Below are 21,401 nucleotides of genomic sequence, written 5' to 3' on the forward strand. Positions count from 1 at the left end.
GTATAGATATATAGATATAGATATATAGAGACAAATAGATATCTATATTTATATAGATATAGATAGTTCCATGAAAGGAAAAGTGAAAGTGAAAGTGTTAGTTGTTCAGTCATGTCTGACTCTTTGAAACGCCATGGACTGTAGCCCACCAGGTTCCTCTGTCCATGGAATTCTCCAGGCAAGAATACTGGAGCCAGGTAGCCATTCCCTTCTCCAGGGGATCTTTCTGACCCAGGAATTGACCCCAGGTCTCCTGCATTGCAGGTAGTTTCTTTTACTGTCTGAACCATCAGGAAGATAGTCTCATTGTTTTGACAAATGCATAGTCAAGTATCTATCATCCCAGTACTATATAGACTAGTTCTATCACTCTAAATATTTCCTTATGTGTCTCTTTTGCAGAAAACAGCTCTTCCTTTTCCCAACCCACCAACAATGAACAATTTGGAAAGGAAATTAATAGCTGTACAGTTGAGCTTTGAGCAACATGGGTTTAAACTGAATGGGTCCACTCATATGTTGATTATTTTTCACTAAATATGTATAAGAGTAGTACACAATCTATGGTTGTTTGAATCTGCAGATGTAGAATCACAATTTGTTTTAAACTTATATATGATTTTTTAACTGTGCAGAGGGCCTATGCCTCTAATGTTGAGGAGTGTTTGAGGCTCAACTGATTTACAATAGCATCAAAAGGAATTAAATACTTAAGGATAAGCTTAATCAAAGAATTGAAAGACTTGGATGTACACTGAAAATTACAAAGCATTGTTTAAAAAAACCAAAGATGATACAAAAAAACGAAAGATAGTCTATATTCATTGATCAGAAGACTTAATATTGTTAAAACAGCCATACTACCTGAATTGAAAGAGACACACGTACCCCAATGTTCATCACAGCACTGTTTATAATAGCCAGGACATGGAAGCAACCTAGATGTCCATCAGCAGATGAATGGATAAGAAAGCTGTGGTACATATACACAATGGAGTATTACTCAGCCATTAAAAAGAATACATTTGAATCAGTTCTAATGAGGTGGGTGAAACTGGAGCCTATTATACAGAGTGATCAGATCAGATCAGATGAGTCGCTCAGTTGTGTCCGACTCTTTGCGACCCCATGAATCGCAGCACGCCAGGCCTAGCCAGAAATAAAAGCACCAATACAGTATACTAATGCATATATATGGAATTTAGAAAGATGGTAACGATAACCCTGTATGCGAGACAGCAAAAGAGACACAGATGTATAGAACGGTCTTTTGGAGTCTGTGGGAGAGGGCGAGGGTGGGATGATTTGGGAGAATGGCATTGAAACATGTATATCATATGTGAAATGAATCGCCAGTCCAGGTTCGATGCATGATACAGGATGCTTGGGGCTGGTGAACTGGGATGACCCAGAGGGATGATATGGGGAGGGAGGTGGGAGGTGGGTTCAGGATGGGGAACACATGTACACCCATGGTGGATTCATGTTGATGTATGGCAAAACCAATACAATATTGTAAAGTAATTAGCCTCCAATTAAAATAAATTTATATTAAAAAAAATAAAAAATAAACAGCCATACTACCTCAAGCAGTCTACAAATTCAATGCAATCCCTACCACTGAGCCGAAACTACCCAAATACATTCATGTTGCTACAGCTTATGGTAAATTCTTGCCAATGGAATGTATTCAGTAATAATATGTACAGCATCTACATCACTTTCTTGAAAAGAAATTATTTTTCCTCTAGTTTACCTATTTCTCCTTTCCTCTAGATATAATAATTATAATGAAGACAGACTTTCAAGACTCTAGGCAATGGTGGAAAGAGACAATGTGGAATGAACTTGGTCCCAGGATATCCGAGACACACAAGTTGTCTAGATAATTCATTTTCACCATGCTGCATTAGCTACCACTATTTGAGAAATAAATAGTTCTAGTTTAAAATCCACTGTATTTTGTCTCTCTTTGTTACAGAAGTTTAACCTAATTGTGATAAATAAATTATGGGTAGAAATTCTTTGCAGTTCTTTTCCTCAAGAGACAGAGTCTTTTTCTTCATGTTTGGATCTTGACCATCCTTTTGACATGCATTGATTAGTATAACATGGTCAAAAAAAAAATGTCATGAGTTGGGAGTCTGGACTTTAAGAAGATTTTTAGTTTTGCTATCACACTGTGAGAATGTTAGCCTGAAAATATTATGAGAGAAAGCTTTTCCAGCCTCTGGAGGATCAAAGACCATGTGTAGAAGAGATAGAGAGTAGCCAGAGTCAGCATCCAGATATATAAGGACATCTTTAAACTTTCAGCCCAGCTAACCATGCAGAAAATAGGCATCCTCATGAGTCCATGTGAAAGCAGAAAAATAAACATCCTGCCAACCATAGAACTAAGAGAAATAATAAACAGTTGTTTTAAGCTTCCCTGGTGGCTTAAGTGGTAAAGAATCTGTCTGCAATACAGGAGACTTGGATTCAATCTCTGGGTCAGGATGATCCCCTGGAGAAGGGAATGGCAACCCACTGAAATATTCTTGCCTGGAGAATCCCATGGACAGAGGAGCCTGGCAGGATACAGTCTTTGTGGTCACAAAGAGTTGGACACGTCTGAACAATGAACACTTTCACTTTAACTACTACTGTAGCCACTAAGTTTCTTGGGAGTTTATCACAAAATAATAGATAATGGATTAGCAATACATATTGTATAATCTCTTTAATTAAATCTGTGTACTGAACAGAAGCTTCATCTTCTCAATGGCTCTCCTGAAAGCATTACTAACCTCTTTATTCCTTAGACTATAGACGAGAGGGTTCAACATGGGTACGATTATTGTATAGAACACAGATGCCATCTGGTCGGTGTCCATAGAATGATTAGAACTTGGTTGTAAGTACATGAAGATCACAGTTCCATAGAAGATGGTGACAGCAGTGAGGTGAGAAGAACAGGTGGAAAAGGCTTTCTTCCGTCCCTCCACTGAGCGCATTCTCAGGATGGCAAAGAATATAAACAGATAGGAGCTCACAATTACCATCAGGGCAAAAAAGACATTGAAAGCTGCTAGAATAAAGAGAACCATCTCATTTACATAGATATCAGAGCAGGAAAGAGCCAGGATTGGAGGAATATCACAGAAGAAGTGATGGACCACATTGGAATGGCAGAAGGAGAGGCAGAAAGCGAATCCAGTGTGGATGGCAGACTCAGCAAAGCCCCAGACGTAGCAGGCCATGACCGTCTGAGCGCACACACAGGGGGTCACACTGCTGGCGTAATGTAGAGGCTTACACACGGCGGCATGCCGGTCACAGGCCACGACAGCCAGGAGCAGACAGTCTACACTGGCAAAGGCCACAAAGAAGAACATCTGAGCAACACACCCCCCGTAGGAGATGACCTTATCTCCAGTGAGAAGCCCAGCCATCACCTTGGGAGTCACAGCTGAGGAGTAAACACAATCCACCAGAGAGAGGTTGCTGAGGAGAAAATACATGGGGGTGTGGAGACGAGAGTCCAGCAGGATCAACGTGATCATCCCAAGATTTCCAGTGAGAGTGATGAGATATATGAACGTGAATATTATAAACAGGGGGACTTGCAACTCTGGGGCATCCGTCAGTCCCAAGAGTCTGAACTCATTCACCTCAGTGCTGTTCTCCATGAAGGGCATTTTGAAATGATGTTTCACCTGTCAGAACAAGGGAAGCAAAATGGATGAATTATTGATGCATGGAAAATGACTCATGCACATTCCGTCACCTGAATGACTCGAGCACGCCTTGACACCACTGTCAGTATAGCTCAGTTCAGTTCATTTGCTCAGTCGTGTCCAACTCTTTGTGACCCCATGGACTTCAGCACACAAGGCCTCCCTGTCCATCACCAACTCCCGGAGCTTACTCAAACTCATGTCCATTGACTTGGTGATGCCATCCAACCATCTCATCCTGTCATCCCCTTCTCCTCCTGCCTTCAATCTTTCCCAGCATCAGGGTCTTTTCCAATGAGTCAGTTCTTTGCATCAGGTGGCCAAAGTACTGGAGTTTCAGCTTCAGCATCAGTCCTTCCAATGAATATTCAGGACTGATTTCCTTTAGGATGGATTGGTTGGATCTCCTTGCAGTCCAAGGGACTCTCAAGAGTCTTCTCCAACACCACAGCTCAAAAGCATCAATTCTTCATCACTCAGCTTTCTTTATAGTACAACTCTCACATCCACACATGACCACTGGAGAAACCATAGCCTTGACTAGACGGACCTTTGTTGGCAAAGTAATGTCTCTGCTTTTGAATATGCTGCCTAGGTTGGTCATAGCTTTTCTTCCAAGGAGCAAGCATCTTTTAATTTCATGGCTGCAGTCACCATCTGCAGTGATTTTGGAGCCCAAAAAAATAAAGTCTGTGACTATTTCCATTGCTTCTCCATCTATTTGTCATGAAGTGATGGGAGCAGATGCCATGATCTTCGTTTTCTGAATGTTGAGTTTTAAGCCAACTTTTTCACTCTCCGCTTTCACTTTCATCAAGAGGCTCTTTAGTTCTTTGCTTTTGGCCATAAGAGTGGCATCATATGCATATCTGAGGTTGTTGATATTTCTCCCAGCACTCTTGATTCCAGCTTATGCTTCATCCAGCCCAGCATTTCGTATGATGTACTGTGCATATAAGTTAAATAAGCAGGGTGACAATATACAGCCTGACGTATTCCTTTCCTGATTTGAAACCAGTCTGTTGTTCCATGTCCAGTTCTAACAATACTGCATAGGATCCCGGAATGTCAGGTCCATGAATCAAGGCGAATTGGCAGCGGTCAAGCAGGAGACGGCAAGACTTAACATCGACATTTTAGGAATCAGTGAACTAAAATGGGCTGGGATGGGTGCATTTAACCTAGATGACCATTGTATCTATCAATATAAGGTTCCCAATAACCCTGAGGCTGGCAGCTTCTCACCTGCATCTTGCCATCTGTAAAGGCATGCACTGTATTCATTAGTTCCTGACCCCACTCAGCTATTCCAAACAACCACTTCATTATGTACAAAATACCTATTGCTTGGGCTTCCCTGATGTCTCAGCAGGTAAAGAACCTGCCTGCAGTGCAGATGATGCAGGTTCGATCCTTGGGAAGGAAAGATGACTTGGAGGAGGAAATGGCAGCCCAGTCCCGCGTTTTTGCCTGGAGAATCCCATGGACAGAGGAGCCTGACGGGCTACAGTCCCTGGGGTCACAAAGAGTCAGATGTGACTGAGCACATACATACTGCTAATGTCTATTGCTTATTTTTATACCGGTTGAAAGTTGTGCTTCCTCTGCAGATTACTTTTTCTGAAGACTTTTTTTGATGTGGACCAGTTTTGAAATCTTTATTGAATTTGTTACAATATTGCTTCTGTTTCACATATAGGTTATTTTGGCCCTGAGGCATGTGGGGTCTTAGCTTCCTGACCAGGGATCAAACCCACACCCCCTGCACTGGAAGGCAAAATCTGAACCCCTGGACTGCCAGGGAAGTCCCCATTTATACTTTTATCACTGTCGTTCCTAAGCAAGACATCACTCCTATTCACTGAGCACTTACCATATGCCAAGTAGTCTGAGAAGAATAAATATTTCATTTGATCTTCTCAGCTCTCCTATTAGATTATCACCTGAGAAAAAAGTGATATATCACTGTCTTTCTGGAGGTGAACAGTGTGAAGAATGAGATTATCATCCAAGCAACTATGATCTATCTGAGGTCTAAGAAATGGAGAGTCAATTGCATGTTAAATGCAGATTTTCGACTGTGCTGAGGGTCACTGCCCCTAAATCTCATGTTGTTCAAGAGTCAGTCTTACTTAGTGAAATACGTTTAGATCACAAGATGAATCCAGGATGGTTTATCCTGATGGCTGTCAGAGACAGGGGAGTGGAGGGTGGGTGACGGGGGTGAAAGAGTCAGATGAGACAAATTTCAGTTACAAAATAAATCATGGGAATATAATGTACATTACAGGCAATAATGCTACACTGCATATTTGAAAAAGTTGTATCTATGCATGGTGACATCATTATTCTGATGATCATTTTGCTATATATACAAATATCAAACCACTGTGTTGTGTGCCTGAAACTAATAGAGAAAATAGAAAAGCACAGGAAGTAAAGGTATGTTTCAGATAAAAATACGCTAGGGCTCCATGAAAGTTTTATTTCTACTGTACGCATTAGGTGGGTAGATGTGCTGAGCGACAATGTAAATCATATTTTTTTTCATGTAGATTTCTTATTCAAAAAGCCTAAATCTTTTGATCTCGGGCTTCCTAAAATCCCGTGCAAAGTTACACCCGAGACTGCTCTAGTAACACAGGACCATGTACTTCATAGTGGTTCCATGGAGTTCATTTAGTGACTTATTCATGTCTTCATTTGTCCACTCAGTGCCTTGGTAAACATTTACTGAGTACCCACCATTTTCTGAGTGCCGCCCTAAACACAGGGATTGTGCTCAGAAAAATATCATCTTCTATTACTTGAGAAAAGTCATTTATTAGTTAATGAAAGTTGTTGAAACATCTGGACTCTAGCTTGGGAACATGAGAGCATTAAAACTCAGGATTTTAAACTCCAAAGAAATTCACGGGGACACACTGCCTTTGTAACTTTACACAGCACATCTTGTAAGACCACAGTCTAAACTAGGCCATAGAACTGATCTAGAAATTTACCTTACTTTTCAAGGAAAGTGGCACAACTTCCCTTGTGACCTTCAAATTGTTAGTCCCACTCAAAGAGAAAGTATCCTATTGAAGCTTTTTCTACATGTCTCATCACAAAGACTGAAGTTCTCCAGAGGCAGGGAGATATAAGGAAAATGTAATTTTTAAGTGAGGATGATAAAATACTTTCAAATGTGTCACACAGGGATGTTGCTGTGAGGACAAATAGGAGAACATCCTTGCATGCACTCTATAAAGGGCTGAGCAATGTCAAGAAAGGATTATCGTACTCACCATGGACATTTTAGCTTGGGGTTTTATCCCTGATTGTTGTTACAGGCTCAGAGTAATATGCCTGGGAAATAAGTCCACTTAGTAAAATGGACAAACTATTACCTTAAGATTTATAGAAGAATGCCAAAGGGCCTCTGACAAACAGACTGGTCCATCTAAAACAATGTCACAGTCATTGCGATGTTACAGGCCAGTGAATGGAAACCAGATGGATTTATGCGTACAGGAAGTTATCAGGGGATCACGTACCCAGGAGGGAAGCCACCATCTCTCATTCCACCTGGAGAAGAAGCAATTAAACTGTCCGTAGAGACCTACCTTAGTTTGTGAAGGCACAACATGATATATCTACATCACTTGACGTTATTTCTTTTGATACTGCAGATATCTTTAGAAGAGATTTGTCACTAACTTTCCTGATAGAATCAGACAGAATCATTAGAGGAATAATGAAAGCTATGCTAGGGCATTAATTCCATTATCTCACAGCGATATGACTTCCTAAATTCACAACAAAACTGTTACAGGCGACATAACCCTTCTGCACGTCAGTCCCTCATTTATAAAAAGGAGGTGATGATAGTGCTTACTTCTTATGGATGTTATGAGGAACGTATTCGTTGATGCTCATAAAGTTCTTCGAACAGCCTGGTACATGGTAAACTCATCAAATACTATAAAACACAAAGTCTTAATTTTCTTTGTAAAAGAGCCTCCATTTCTGAAAGTGTGATTTTCTCTGAAATAAATCATTTATCCCTTGTGGTGGTGGTGTTCAGCCACTAAGTCACGTCCGACTCTGATCCTGTGGACGGCAGCACGACCGTCTTCTCTGCTCTTCACTATGTCTCAGTGTTTGCTCAAGTTCATGTCCATCGAGTCACTGATGCCATCCAACCATCTCATCCTCTGTCGTCCCCTTCTCCTCCTGCCCTCAATCTTTCACAGCATCAGGGTCTTTTCCAATGAGATGGCTCTTCACATCAGGTGGCCAAGGTACTGGAGCTTCAGCTTTGGCATCAGTCCTTTCAATAAATATTCAGGGTTGATTTCCTTCAGGATTGACTGGTTTGATCTCCTTGCAGTCCAAGGAGACTTAAAAGTCACCATGAGTTAATTTCAAAGACCTTAACATATAGTTGTGGGATTGGGGATGCATATGAATAAGTAACAAACCAAGAAATAAGACAGAGGAGGGTCAAAACATGAACTTTCTTAAGGTGTCAAAAATCGCAAAGCAAGGATTCATCAGTAGCATGTTTGCTGTTTTTCCTCCAGTTATGGACAAGACTGAACAATTCTGGGACTCCACCAAAACAAAAATTCAAATATATTTCTATGTGGAAACTGTAACATGACCACTAGGAGCTTCCATTTTTCTGGAAGTTCTTTACCCTCACTTCACGTCAGTCCCTCAGTCGTGTCTGACTCTTTGCAACCGCATGGATTGCAGCACGCCAGGCCTCCCTGTCCATCACCAACTCGCAGAGTTTACCCAAACTCATGTCCAGTGAGTCAGTGATACCATCCAGCCATCTCATCCTCTGTTGTCCCCTTCTCCTCCTGCTCCCAATCCCTCCCAGCATCAGGGTCTTTTCCAATGAGTCCACTCTTCGCATCAAGTGGCCAAACTATTAGAGTTTCAGCTTCAGCATCAGTCCTTCCAATGAATATTCAGGACTGAAATCCTTTAGGATGGACTGGTTGGATCTCCTTCCAGTCCAAGGGACTCTCAAGAGTCTTCTCCAATACGACAGTTCAAAAGCATCAATTCTTCAGTGCTCAGCTTTCTTTATAGTCAAACTCTCACTTCCACACATGACTACTGGAAAAACCATAGCTTTGACTAGATACACCTTTGTTGGTAAAGTAATGTCTCTGCTTTTTAATATGCTATCTAGGAGGTGATGGAATTCCAGTTGAGCTATTTCAAATCTTGAAAGATGATGCTGTGAAAGTGCTGCACTCAATATGCCAGCAAATTTGGAAAACTCAGCAGTGGCCACAGGACTGGAAAAGGTCAGTTTTCATTCCAATCCCAATGAAAGGCAATGCCAAACAATGCTCAAACTACCGCACAGTTGCACTCATCTCACATGCTAGTAAAGTAATGCTCAAAATTCTCCAAGCCAGGCTTCAGCAATATGTGAACCGTGAACTTCCAGATGTTCAAGCTGTATTAGAAAAGACAGAGGAACCAGAGATCAAATTGCCAACATTTGCTGGATCATGGAAAAAGCAAGAGAGTTCCAGAAAAGCATCTATTTCTGCTTTATTGACTATGCCAAAGCCTTTGACTGTGTGGATCACAATAAACTGTGGAAAATTCTGAAAGAGATGGAAATACCAGACCACCTGATCTGCCTCTTGAGAAACCTATATTCAGGTCAGGAAGCAACAGTTAGAACCAGACATAGAAAAACAGACTGGTTCCAAACAGGAAAAGGAATACGTTAAGGCTATATATTGTCACCCTGCTTATTTAACTTATACGCAGAGTACATCATGAGAAATACTGGGCTGGACAAAGAACAAGCTGGAATCAAGATTGTGGGGAGAAATATCAATAACCTCAGATATGCAGATGACATCACCCTTGTGGCAGAAAGTGAAGAGGAACTAAAAAACCTCTTGATGAAAGTGAAAGAGGAGAGTGAAAAAGTTGGCTTAAAGCTCAACATTCAGAAAACTAAGATCATGGCATCTGGTCCCATCACTTCATGGGAAATAGATGGGGAAACAGTGGAAACAGTGTCAGATTTTATTTTTGGGGCTCCAGAATCACTGCAGATGGTGATTGCAGCCATGAAATTAAAAGACGCTTACTCCTTGGAAGGAAAGTTATGACCAACCTAGATAGCATGTTGAGAAGCAGAGATATTACTTTGCCAACAAAGGTCCATCTAGTCAAGGCTATGGTTTTTCCAGTAGTCATGTATGAATGTGAGAGTTGGACTGTGAAGAAAGCTGAGCACTGAAGAATTGATGCTTTTGAACTGTGGTGTTGGAGAAGACTCTTGAGAGTCCCTTGGACTGCAAGGAGATCCAACCAGTCCATCCTAAAGGAGATCAGTCCTGGGTGTTCATTGGAAGGACTGATGTTGAAGCTGAAACTCCAATACTTTGGCCACCTAATGAGAAGAGTTGACTCATTGGAAAAGACCCTGATGCTGGGAGGGATTGGGGGCAGGAGGAGAAGGGGACGACAGAGGATGAGATGGCTGGATGGCATCACTGACTCGATGGACATGAGTTTGAGTGAACTCAGGGAGTTGACGATAGACAGGGAGGCCTGGCGTGCTGCGATTCATGGGGTTGCAAAGAGTCGGACATGACTGAGCGACTGAACTGAACTGAGGTTTGTCATAACTTTTCTTGCAAGGAGCAAGCATCTTTTAATTTCACGGCTGCAGCCAGTATCTGCAGTGATTTTGGAGCCCAAAAGAAATAAAGTCTGTCACTGTTTTCACTGTTTCTCCATCTATTTCCCATGAAGTGATGGGACCAGATGCCATGATCTTAGTTTTCTGAATGTTGAGCTTTAAGCCAACTTTTTCACTCTCTTCTTTCACTTTCATCAAGAGGCTCTTTAGTTCTTCTTTGCTTTCTGCCATAAGGGTGGTATCATCTGCATATCCGAGGTTATTGATATTTCTCCCAACAGTCTTGATTCCAGCTTGTGCTTCCTCCAGCCCAGTGTTTCTCATGATATACTCTGCATATAAGTTAAATAAACAGGATGACAATATACAGGCTTGACGTACTCCTTTTCCTGTTTGGAACCAGTCTGTTGTTCCATGTCCAGTTCTAACTGTTGCTTCCTGACCTGTATACAAATTTCTCTGGACACAGGTCAAGTGCTCTGGTTTTACCACCTCCTGAAGAATTTTTCAGTTTGTTATGGTCCACACAGTCAAAGATTTTGGCATAGTCAATAAAGCAGAAATAGATGTTTTTCTGGAACTTTCTTGCTTTTGCTATGATCCAACAGATGTTAACAATTTTATCTCTGGTTCCTCTGCCTTTTCTAAAACCAGCTTGTATACCTGGAAATTCACAGTTCACGTGCTATTGAAGTCTGGCTTGGAGAATTTTGAGCATTACTTTACTAGCGTGTGAGATGAGTACAATTGTGTGGTAGTTTGAGCATTGTTTGGCATTGCCTTTCATTGGGATTGGAATGAAAACTGACCTTTTCCAGTCCTGTGGCCACTGCTGAGTTTTCCAAATTTGCTGGCATATTGAGTGCAGCACTTTCACAGCATCATCCTTTAGGATTTGAAATAGCTCAACTGGAATTCCATCACCTCCACTAGTTTTTTTCTTAGTGATGCTTCCTAACGCCTGCTTTACTTTGCATTCCAGGATGTTGGCTCTAAGTGAGTGATCACACCATCATGGTTATCTGGGTCATGAAGATCATTTTTGTATAGTTCTTCTGTGTGTTCTTGCCACCTCTTCTTAATATCTTCTGCTTCTGTTAGGTCCATACCATTTTTGTTCTTCCAGAAATGGACATTCTTAACCCTAACTTTTCCTATTTTTGATAATTCCCCAGTATGTGAAACTTGGTGGAAATCTATACAACAGCATGTTCAAGGGTCTCCTAGAGAACCTCTAGAGAGGCATGGTTTCAAGCCCTGATTCTGTCCAAACTGCCCTGGACCTCAGGCAAATTATTTAGTGTCTGTAAGCCTCCATTTCCTACATAAAATGGGAATAATAGTACCTATTCATGGAGTTGTTGTGAGGATTAAATAAGTTAAGACATGTAAAGCACAGAGAACAGCATCAATGTTCTAAGAAACTATATAAATGAGAGCTATTATTATTGTCATTGGGCTTCCCTGGTGGCTCAGAGGGTAAAGCATCTGCCTGTGATGTGGAAGACCCAGGTTTGATCCCTGGGTCTGGAAGATCCCCTGGAGAAGGAAATGGCAACCCACTCCAGTATTCTTGCCTGGAGAATCCCATGGACGGAGGAGCCTGATAGGCTACAGTCCATGGGGTCGCAAAGAGTCAGACATGACTGGGCGACTACACTTACACTTATTATTGTCATTATACTTACCGTGCTCACTGCTCAGCCAGCAACAGAAGTACTCATCTCAGTCAAGGGGATGCCACAGGTAACATACTGAGGTTGGGAGAGTCAGAATTTGTTGATATCAGGTGCTGTGGCATTTGACATTAGCAAAGGGCCCTCAGCTGGGATTATGACAGCCTAAGGTAGAAGTGATGGGTGTGTCAGAGGAACTGTCTTAAGAAAACTATGTCAGGGGTTTAATCTTTCCTGTGTTAGAAAACACTGCCTTCTGGTTTCCTTTCTTTAACACTGATTTCCTGAACTTAATTAGCCATCATTCTTCTTGGTTTTGTGAGTACTTCATTATTCTTCCAATAAACTCCTTTCTGTTACGTTGGCCAGAGTTGATTTCTGCTCTGTCCATCCACGATCGTGTGTCAGCAACCACATCTGCGTGATGGGTGGGGCTGGTGACGCCGGAGGAAACTCCATCAAAAGGGGCAGAGCGCTGCCACCGCGGTCGCTCAGTTTCCCAAGGGGTTGGGGGTCAGGTTCCCAAGCTGTCCTGGGGTCACAACCAGGCTTCTTAGCACAACGCCAAATATGGAGAAGTTTGTGGACTTTAGGTCTTAAATACAGGAGGAAAAGACATGCTTCTTTGTCTCTACTTACTCACATTACCTTGGCCGAGTCACCCATTACCCTTGGTGTTGGATCAACTTTGTCCCAGCAAAAGCATTCCAACTCAGCTGGGGAAGAAAATAAAGATAAAAGCCATGAATTAAAAGCACATGGAGATCTATTCTCAGGTTTCCTAATTCAACAATATTTAAATACAAGTTTTAATAAGTTTTTTAATTGCAAGTGACCAAAAAAAAAAAAAAAAAAAAAAGTATAGAAAGTACCCTAATGCTAACACCAGAAAAATACATTAAAATCAAAGAAAGTTACAGACCAGTATTTCTCATGAACATAAACGCAGAAGTCCTCAACAAAATATTACCAAACCAAATCCAGCAAAGTATGAAAAGAATTATACACCACAACTAAATGGGATTTATTCCATGTATGCCAGGCTGATGCAACATTTAAATATCAGTCACTGTAATCTGGCATATTAATATGCTAATAAAGAAAATAACATGATCATATCAACTGCTGCAGAAAAAATTATTTGATAAAATCCAATTTCATGATAAAAACCCTTAGAAAGCCAGAAATAGAGAGGGGAAGTCACACATAAGTAAGTGGAGAAGGCTGAAAGAACTAGCAGGATGAATGTATTATTTAGCTTACTGTAGATATGCTGCTAAGCCGCTTCAGTTGTGTCCTACTTTTAGTGACCCCATGGACTGCAGCCTACCAGGCTCCTCCATCCATGGGATTTTCCAGGCAAGAGTACTGGAGTGGGGTGCCATTGCCTTCTCCTACTGTAGACATAGATAGATTGATATAGAAAGAAACACACCTTTGGATGTATATATTTGTTATTGTTATTAAGTCTCTACATCAAGTCCGACTCTTTTGTGACTCCATGGACTGTAGTCCACCAGGCTTCTTCTGTCCATGGAATGTCCCAGGCAAGAATACTGGAGTGGGTTGCTATTTCTTTTCCAGGGGATCTTCTTGACCCCGGTATTGAACCCACACTCCTGCATTGTAGGTGGATTCTTTACCACTGAGCCACCAGGGGAGTCCAAATGTTTCTTAGTGTACATATATATTTCCTAGTTTTATCTTCTAAGAGTGCCTAGAAGTGGCACCTCAGTAACAATGAGCCTTCCTGGCTCCTGGATCCTATTTTCCAAATATCTTCCTCTAATAGATTAAAGCAGAGCTCTTTGAAGAAATAATTTATTAATTCTGGGACTGAGCAGGTTAAATACAAGATGACCCTGAGTGTCTTGTAACTCTCAAATATAAATAAGTGTTCAAATATAAAAGGATAGGGGACATGTCAAAAGGAAACAGGAAAAAAAAAATTAAAGAGTTTCCAATGACCAAACTTGGAACAATTTAAGCAAAATAAATAAATCAATATAATATTGGATTACAATACAAAGTGCAGAGTAAATATGTGTTCCTATGGTTACATAAACAAATAATTGAATAAATAAATAAGTGGTGGAGAAGAGATCATTTTTTCCCTCATAAGCATTCTAAATAATTTATTGGTATATTCTCCTCCACTGCAGGAGGTCAACCTTAGTCCTCCATAGCCTGGAGGATCAAATAGACTTAGTGAGTTGCTTACAAAAAAGAAAAAAATAGAAAAGGGAAAAATTTTCTTGACACTGGACAACATAGAAAAGCTATCTTGGGCCAGTGACTGAAGTTAATATCACAGCATCGAGTCATGTTGTTTACATGTAACCCCTTGTATAAGAAGATGAAAAGGGGTCTTATTCTTCACATAAACCCCCAACCTTCATCTAACGATGATAAAAAAAATTCAAACAAATGCAAGTTAGGAGACTTTACAAAACATCTAGTTAGTATTCCCCCAAACTTTAGGAATATGAAAAATGAGGAAAGACTGAGAAACTGTCATAGACAAGAAGGAATGAAGGAACCGTGAGATGTCCACTCAATGTTGTTCCTGAGTTGTCTCCTAGAAGAGAAAAAAATTGGTTGGAAAAAATTGCAAAATCCAGGTAAAATCTGAAGTTTAAGTAGTAGTAATGCCAATGTTGATGCCCACGTTTGACAAAGGTCCCTGGTGGCTCAGCCAGTGAAGAGGCTGCCTGCAATGCGGGAGGCCTGGGTTCGATCTCTGGGTTGGGAAGACACCCTGGAGAAGGGAAGGGCTATCCACTCCAGTGTGCTGACCTGGAGAAACACAGAGAGTAGGACACGACTGACAGAGTTTCCCTTTCACATGTGGTAAAGAGAGTCCCAGTAGGGGAAACTGGGTCAGGGAATGGGTATATGGGAATTGTCAGTAATACCTCTGTAAACTGTTTTGAAAATTTTAGAGTGCTCTAAAATTTTAAAAATATTTAAAATAATAATAACAAAATGATTCTAGCAAGAGAAACATTCCTCGTCGCATAGACTTTAGAGCTAGAGGGAATGTCACTAGTACCCCATCAATACACACTGGTGACATAAAATTATGCTTGTCCCGCTAGAATCAGCATGACTGCCTTAAGGCATTAAAGCACAGTCTTATAAACCTTGAGATGCTGAATGCTTCTAATTGCATAGAGATAGAGAAGGCAAAGGAACAAATACCATTGTGTAGCATTATTACAGATCACTGGAAGGCAAAAATCAAGTGATAATTATATTTCATACTAGTTTACTGAATATAGGTTATATTTACATTCAATATGGGTGTTTGCAATCCCATGGACTGTAACTTATCAGGCTCCTCCATCCATGGGATTTTCCAGGCAAGAGTGCTGGGGTGGATTGCCATTTCCTTCTCCAGGGGATCTTCCCTACCCAGGCATTGAACCCGTGTCTCCCGCATTGCAGGCAGATGCTTTACCATCTGAGCCACCAGGGAAGCCGTTAGAGTTATTAGAGTTAATTATACATTCAGCATATGAAGTAATTTTCCAAATTGAATCAAATATTAAAAACTTTTAATAGTTTCTTATCTTTGTGTTTTTTGTGACTTACTATATAGAATCTATCTGATGTTACTCACCACTTAATGAGATATAATTCCAAAGGAAAAAATGTTTAAGATGGTTTCAGATGATCTATCAGATGCTGTGGATTCCAAAAGTTCATTGTGTAACTGAAAGTGGGTTCTGACTGTTCACCACTCAAAAGTCATTAAAGGCAAGGTTGGTGGAAAGGAAAATTTGCTTCATTTTGGATGATGGCAACTGGCGGGAAGGGCAGACTCCTGTCCAAAGGCCAGCTCTGTCCCCAACCCCAACAATCAGAGGGCAAAAGCTTTCATAGGCTGAGAGGGGGAGCTACATGTAGACACAACACAGTCATCTTGAAACTGGTCTTCAGTGGTCTGACCAGTGTCCTTTTGATTGTTTTAATGACAATGAAGCTTCAGTTCCAGGGTCATTTTGTTCCCATGGTTTTTTTTTTGGCCAATTCTTGGAATTGTGGCAGCTTATGTCGTGACTACAGTCTGGTCATTACGTATCATCATGTCTCCACCTGGTGGGGGTTTCAGTATCTGTGGCCCAGAATATTATCTACAGCCCTTGAGAAGGAACTAAAGGGCCTAGACTTTGCTTACTTACTAAACTGTTATTATTTGGTCTCCCTTGACTACTTCCCTTTGTTTCTGCGTTTCCTCACTTCTCTGCCCCACCAGTTTTCTTCTACTCTAGTCATTTTATGTCTTTGAAAATTATCATGTGAAGATGCTATTTCTCCAAAATGACTGAGTCAAGATGGAAATATTATTATAATCCATTAAATGCTATGCTTAGGTAGCTTTCCATAAAATGTGCCAATAAAATGATACCTTCATTTGAAAAATGGCAAAACTCTTCCTCTACATTGGACAATTTTTCAATTAAATAAATAAAGGTTCAACATAAATTTATGTTCCAATACCCTAATTGATTTTGATTTTACTAAGGGGAATACACTGTAATATAATCATCAGCAGTTCAAAGATTTAACATATGATGCAAAAAAGATTCAATTTATTTGTACTTTTGATAATTGTTTACTGAGAATCTACTATGAAACACATAACCATTAAGTACAGAGAATCACATGATGAGAAAAAGAGATAAAGTGACTGTTCTTAAGGAACTTACATTCTAACAGGGAGAAATAGTTAACAAAACAGAGGGCAAATAAATATACATGAGTGAGTGTTGATAAGGATTATAAAGAAAAATACAGGGTTAAGAGTTGGTGTGTAAGGGGATGAGAGAGTGTTTTATAAAGATAGTCAGGGAAGTCTCTGGGTTAGGATAACATTTAAGGACATTCACTCGGAGCAGCAAATTCAAAGGCTCTGATGCAGAAACATGTGAAGTTGTCAAGAAATAGCAAGGGAATTGGTGTGAATGGAGCCGGGAGAAGACTCGGAGAGCAAAAAATGTGACCTAACTCAACTAAAGTATGAACAAATGAGACGCATCAACCATTTCAAAGCATTTGCAGACAGAAAATGCACAATGTTATCAATACTCTCTGCATTTTTAAAAAATATCATTAAACTTTGTGGTCATATATAAATAATGGAAAATGCTTTTATTTTCCTTTATTTTTCTTATATTCAAGTTCATTTATCCTTTTGAAAATTGTAATGTGAACATTTGGTTTTACAAAATGACTCAGCCAAGACAGAAATATAACTTCATTTGAATGTGATATTTATGTGTCTTTCAATAAAATGTGCCAATGAAGCCCATCCTTTCATTTAGGATTACATAACTTTTTTTTTTTTTAACCAATTAAGGCTCTTAAAACAGATATTCCATTAAAGAAATAAAGAAGATTAGACATAAATTTGCATTCTAATACCTTTAAATTATCTTAAATTATTGTATTATAAACCACTTATACCACAAATTTACCAGGGCAATGCGTATGTGATCATATGCCCACACAGAGCATACATATGTGTTTCTGTTCATGAACTTGCTGGTCCTACTGATTTACATGTATGTTTGCACTGCCATGTGATAGAGAAAATGCCTGTGTAGCAAGTGAATAGGTCAAAAACCATTAGAAATATTTTTAAGAAGCAGGACTCAAAATATCTTATGCTTTACTTGAGCCATATTTAGTTCAAGTATCACATACACTTTATTTTTTATTATACAACAGATTTCTGAGTGGTAAGAATATAACTTTAGCAATTAAATGTACTTCAAGTCTAAAAATGTGAATGGAAAGACTTAAGAGGAACAAAACTAGATTATTGTACATCATGCAGCATTAAAATCCTAGAGAGAATTTTGCCTTCCCCCAAACCTTCTTGAATGCACTTTTCACCTCTTTGTTCCTCAGGCTGTAGACTATAGGGTTCAGCATGGGGATGACCATAGCATAGAACACAGAGGCTACTTTGTCTGTGTCCATGGAGTGATTGGAGCTGGGTTGCAAGTACATGAAGATGATTGTCCCATAGAAGATGCTGACGGCTGAGAGGTGACTAGCGCAGGTGGACAAAGCTTTTTGGTATCCCTTAGCTGAGTGCATCTTCAAGACAGTGATAAATATGAGAAGGTAGGAAATAAATATTACCAGAAGAGCAAAAAAGACATTAAAGCCTGAAATTAAAATGAGAACCACCTCTCTAACATGTTTATCAGAGCAAGAGAGAGCCATGACAGCTGGGATATCACAGAAAAAGTGATGGACCAGCTTGGACTCACACAGAGAAAGACTGAACGTGCCCCCAACGTGGATGGAGGCATTCACGAATCCACAGACGTAGGAGCCTATGGCCAGATGGGCACACACACTCTTCTTCATGGTGATGGTGTAATGTAGGGGTTCACACACTGCAGCGTGGCGATCATAGGCCATTGCAGCTAAGAGGAAATTTTCCACACTGGCAAAGGCTGCGAAAAAGAATATCTGAGTAGCACAGGCATTGTATGAGATGACCTTGTCTGCTCTAAGAAACCCAGCCATCACTTTCGGTGTGACAGCTGAGGAGTAGCCAAAGTCCACCAAAGACAGATTAATGATGAAAAAGTACATTGGGGTGTGGAGACAGGAGTCCAACAGGATCAGTGTGATCATCCCCAGGTTTCCCAAAACACTGATGAGGTAAATGAGGGTGAACACAATAAAGAGGGGGATCTGAAGTTCTGGAGCATTGGTTAGACCCACCAGGATGAAGTCCGTCACCTCTGTGCCATTCTCCATGGGAATTTTCTAAATTCTCTGTAGTAATGAAAAAGCAAAGAGCATCTGGTAAACAGCAAAGAGTTTGCCCTGGAATTATATAAACACCCTGTTATTTTATCATTTTATGATGGCAATAAATTATTCTTCTTGATTCTCTGATCTAAAGCATAGTTTTGGTCTTCCCTGGTGGTCTAGTGGTTAAGAAGCTGCCTGCTGATGGAGGGGGCATGGGTTGGATTCCTCATCCAGGAGAGTCCCACATGCTGTGGAGCAACCAAGCCCATGCACCACAACTGTTGAAACCCACACACTCTAGAGCGCAAACTCCACAACAAGAGAAATCACGGCAATGAAAAGCCAATGTGCCACCACTAGAAAGTACCCCACCCACCACAACTATAGAAAGCCCATGAGCAGCAACAAAGACTCAAAACAGTCCAAAAAAGTGGGGGGAAAAATAAAGCATAGGGTGGAATAAAAAACTTAGCAAATGAATTATCTAACAGTTACATGCTGTTGAAGCTGAAAGAGCCATGCAGATTACATTGTCAATTTCCCACTTGTGCAAATGAACAAACTGAGGTGCAGAAAGAGATTATTATCAGTCTTATATCACACAATACTTTGACAACCTGGTGTGAAGAAGGTCATTTGGAAAGACCCTGATGCTGGGAAAGATTGAAGGAGGGAGGAGAAGTGGATGACAGAGGATGAGGTGGTTGGATGGCATCACAGACTCAATGGACGTGAGTTTGAGTAAACTCCAGGAGTTGGTGATGGACAGGGAGGCCTGGCGTGCTGTGGTCCATAGGGTCACAAAGAGTTGGACATGACGGAGCAACTGAACTGAACTGACTGATTACACATTTGCCATAAACACATCTTCCAAAACAAATCACTTGAATCTACCAACAGATTAAGTTTATACAGTGCTCACTCCAAGTACATTTAAGTTTAACATGCTTAAATATGCTTAATCCTCTCAACAAACCTACAAAAGGTTAAGTGTTTTGAGCAAGTTTATCTGAGTATCAACTGACAGAATCAAGCTTTGGACTCAGGCAGAGTGATTTCCAGGACGCATGCTCCTAACTGAAATTTAATTGAATTTATTTTAAACTAAAGCTTATATTTATTCATTGCATATCGTAGAGGCATACATAGCCAAAGGAGCAATTCTTAAAAGAAAGTGTGCCATGGAATGTTGAGCTTGGGTTCTGAAAAGAGGTACATATGTGTTCAAAAGCAGCCCTATAATTTAAAACCTAGGAGACATTGTTCATGAAATAACATCTTTGAGCCTCATTGTCTCTATAAAATGAGATGGTAATTAGATCAACAATTATTATAACAGTTAAATGAGGTAATATATTTTTTAAAAGCACAACTAGAGTGTTGCTATGACAGTTCTGTCTGATTCTTTGCAACCCCATGGTCCATGGAATTCTCCAGGCCAGAGTAGTGCAGTGGGCAGTCAACAAAAGAGTCCGAAATGCAGTACTTGGATGCAATCTCAAAAATGACAGAATGATCTCTGTTTGTTTCCAAGGCAAACCATTCAATGTCACAGTAATCCAAGTCTATGCTCCAACCAGTAATGCTGAAGAAGCTGAAGCTGAATGGTTCTATTAAGACCTACAAGATCTTCTAGAACTAACACTCAAAAAAGATGTCCTTTTCAATATATGGGACTGGAATGCAAAAGTAGGATGTCAAGAGATACCTGGGGTGACAGGCGAATTTGGCCTTGGAATACAGAATGAAGCAGGGCAAAGGCTAACATAGTTCTGCCAAGAGAATGCCCTGGCCATAGCAAATACCCTCTTCTAACAACGCAAGAGATGACTCTACACATGGACATCTCAGGATGGTCAATACTGAGATCAGATTGATTATATCTTTGCAGCCAAAGACGGAGAAGCTCTATACAGTCAGCAAAAACAAGACCAGGAGCTGACTGTGGCTCAGACCGTGAACTCCTTATTGCCAAATTCATACTTAAATTGAAGAAAGTAGGGAAAACCACTAGACCATTCAGGTACGACCTAAATCAAATCCCTTATGATTATACAGTGGAAGTGAGAAGTAGATTCAAGGGATTAGATCTGATAGACAGAGTGCCTGAAGAACTATGGATGGAGGTTCATGACACTGTACAGGAGGCAGTGATCAAGACCATCCCCAAGAAGAAGAAGTGCAAAAAGGCAAAATGGCTGTCTGAGGAGGCCTCACAAATAGCTGAGAAAAGAAGAGAAGCTAAAAGCAAAGGAAAGATATATCCATTTTAATGCAGAGTTCCAAAGAATACCAAGGAGAGATAAGAAAGCCTTCCTAAGTGACAAGTGTACAGAAATGGAGGAAAGCAATAGAATGGGAAAGACTAGAGATCTCTTCAAGAGAACTAGAGACACCAAGGGAACATTTCATGCAAAGATGGGCTCAATAAAGGACAGAAATGGTATGGACCTAACAGAAGCAGAAGATATTAAGAAGAGATGGCAAGAACACACAGAACTGTACAAAAAAGATCTTCACAACCCAGATAATCACGATGGTGTGATCACTCACCTA

General features: G+C 40.4%; 2 protein-coding genes across 2 annotated transcripts; both read right to left on the minus strand.

Annotated features, from left to right (window-relative positions):
• Nucleotides 1-2,726: 2,726 nt before the first annotated feature.
• On the minus strand, nucleotides 2,727-3,680 carry LOC133261573 (olfactory receptor 5B2-like). The gene has a single exon (XM_061440026.1). The coding sequence runs from the start codon at nucleotides 3,678-3,680 to the stop codon at nucleotides 2,727-2,729; it is 954 nt and encodes a 317-aa protein (XP_061296010.1).
• Nucleotides 3,681-17,909: 14,229 nt separating this feature from the next.
• LOC133261518 (olfactory receptor 5B2-like) lies at nucleotides 17,910-19,012 on the minus strand. The gene has a single exon (XM_061439988.1). It carries the CDS (start codon nucleotides 18,846-18,848, stop codon nucleotides 17,910-17,912), a length of 939 nt encoding a protein of 312 aa, XP_061295972.1. The 5' UTR covers nucleotides 18,849-19,012.
• Nucleotides 19,013-21,401: the final 2,389 nt, after the last annotated feature.

The sequence above is a fragment of the Bos javanicus genome, chromosome 15 (assembly GCF_032452875.1).
Source record: "Bos javanicus breed banteng chromosome 15, ARS-OSU_banteng_1.0, whole genome shotgun sequence".
Classification (NCBI taxonomy): domain Eukaryota; kingdom Metazoa; phylum Chordata; class Mammalia; order Artiodactyla; family Bovidae; genus Bos; species Bos javanicus.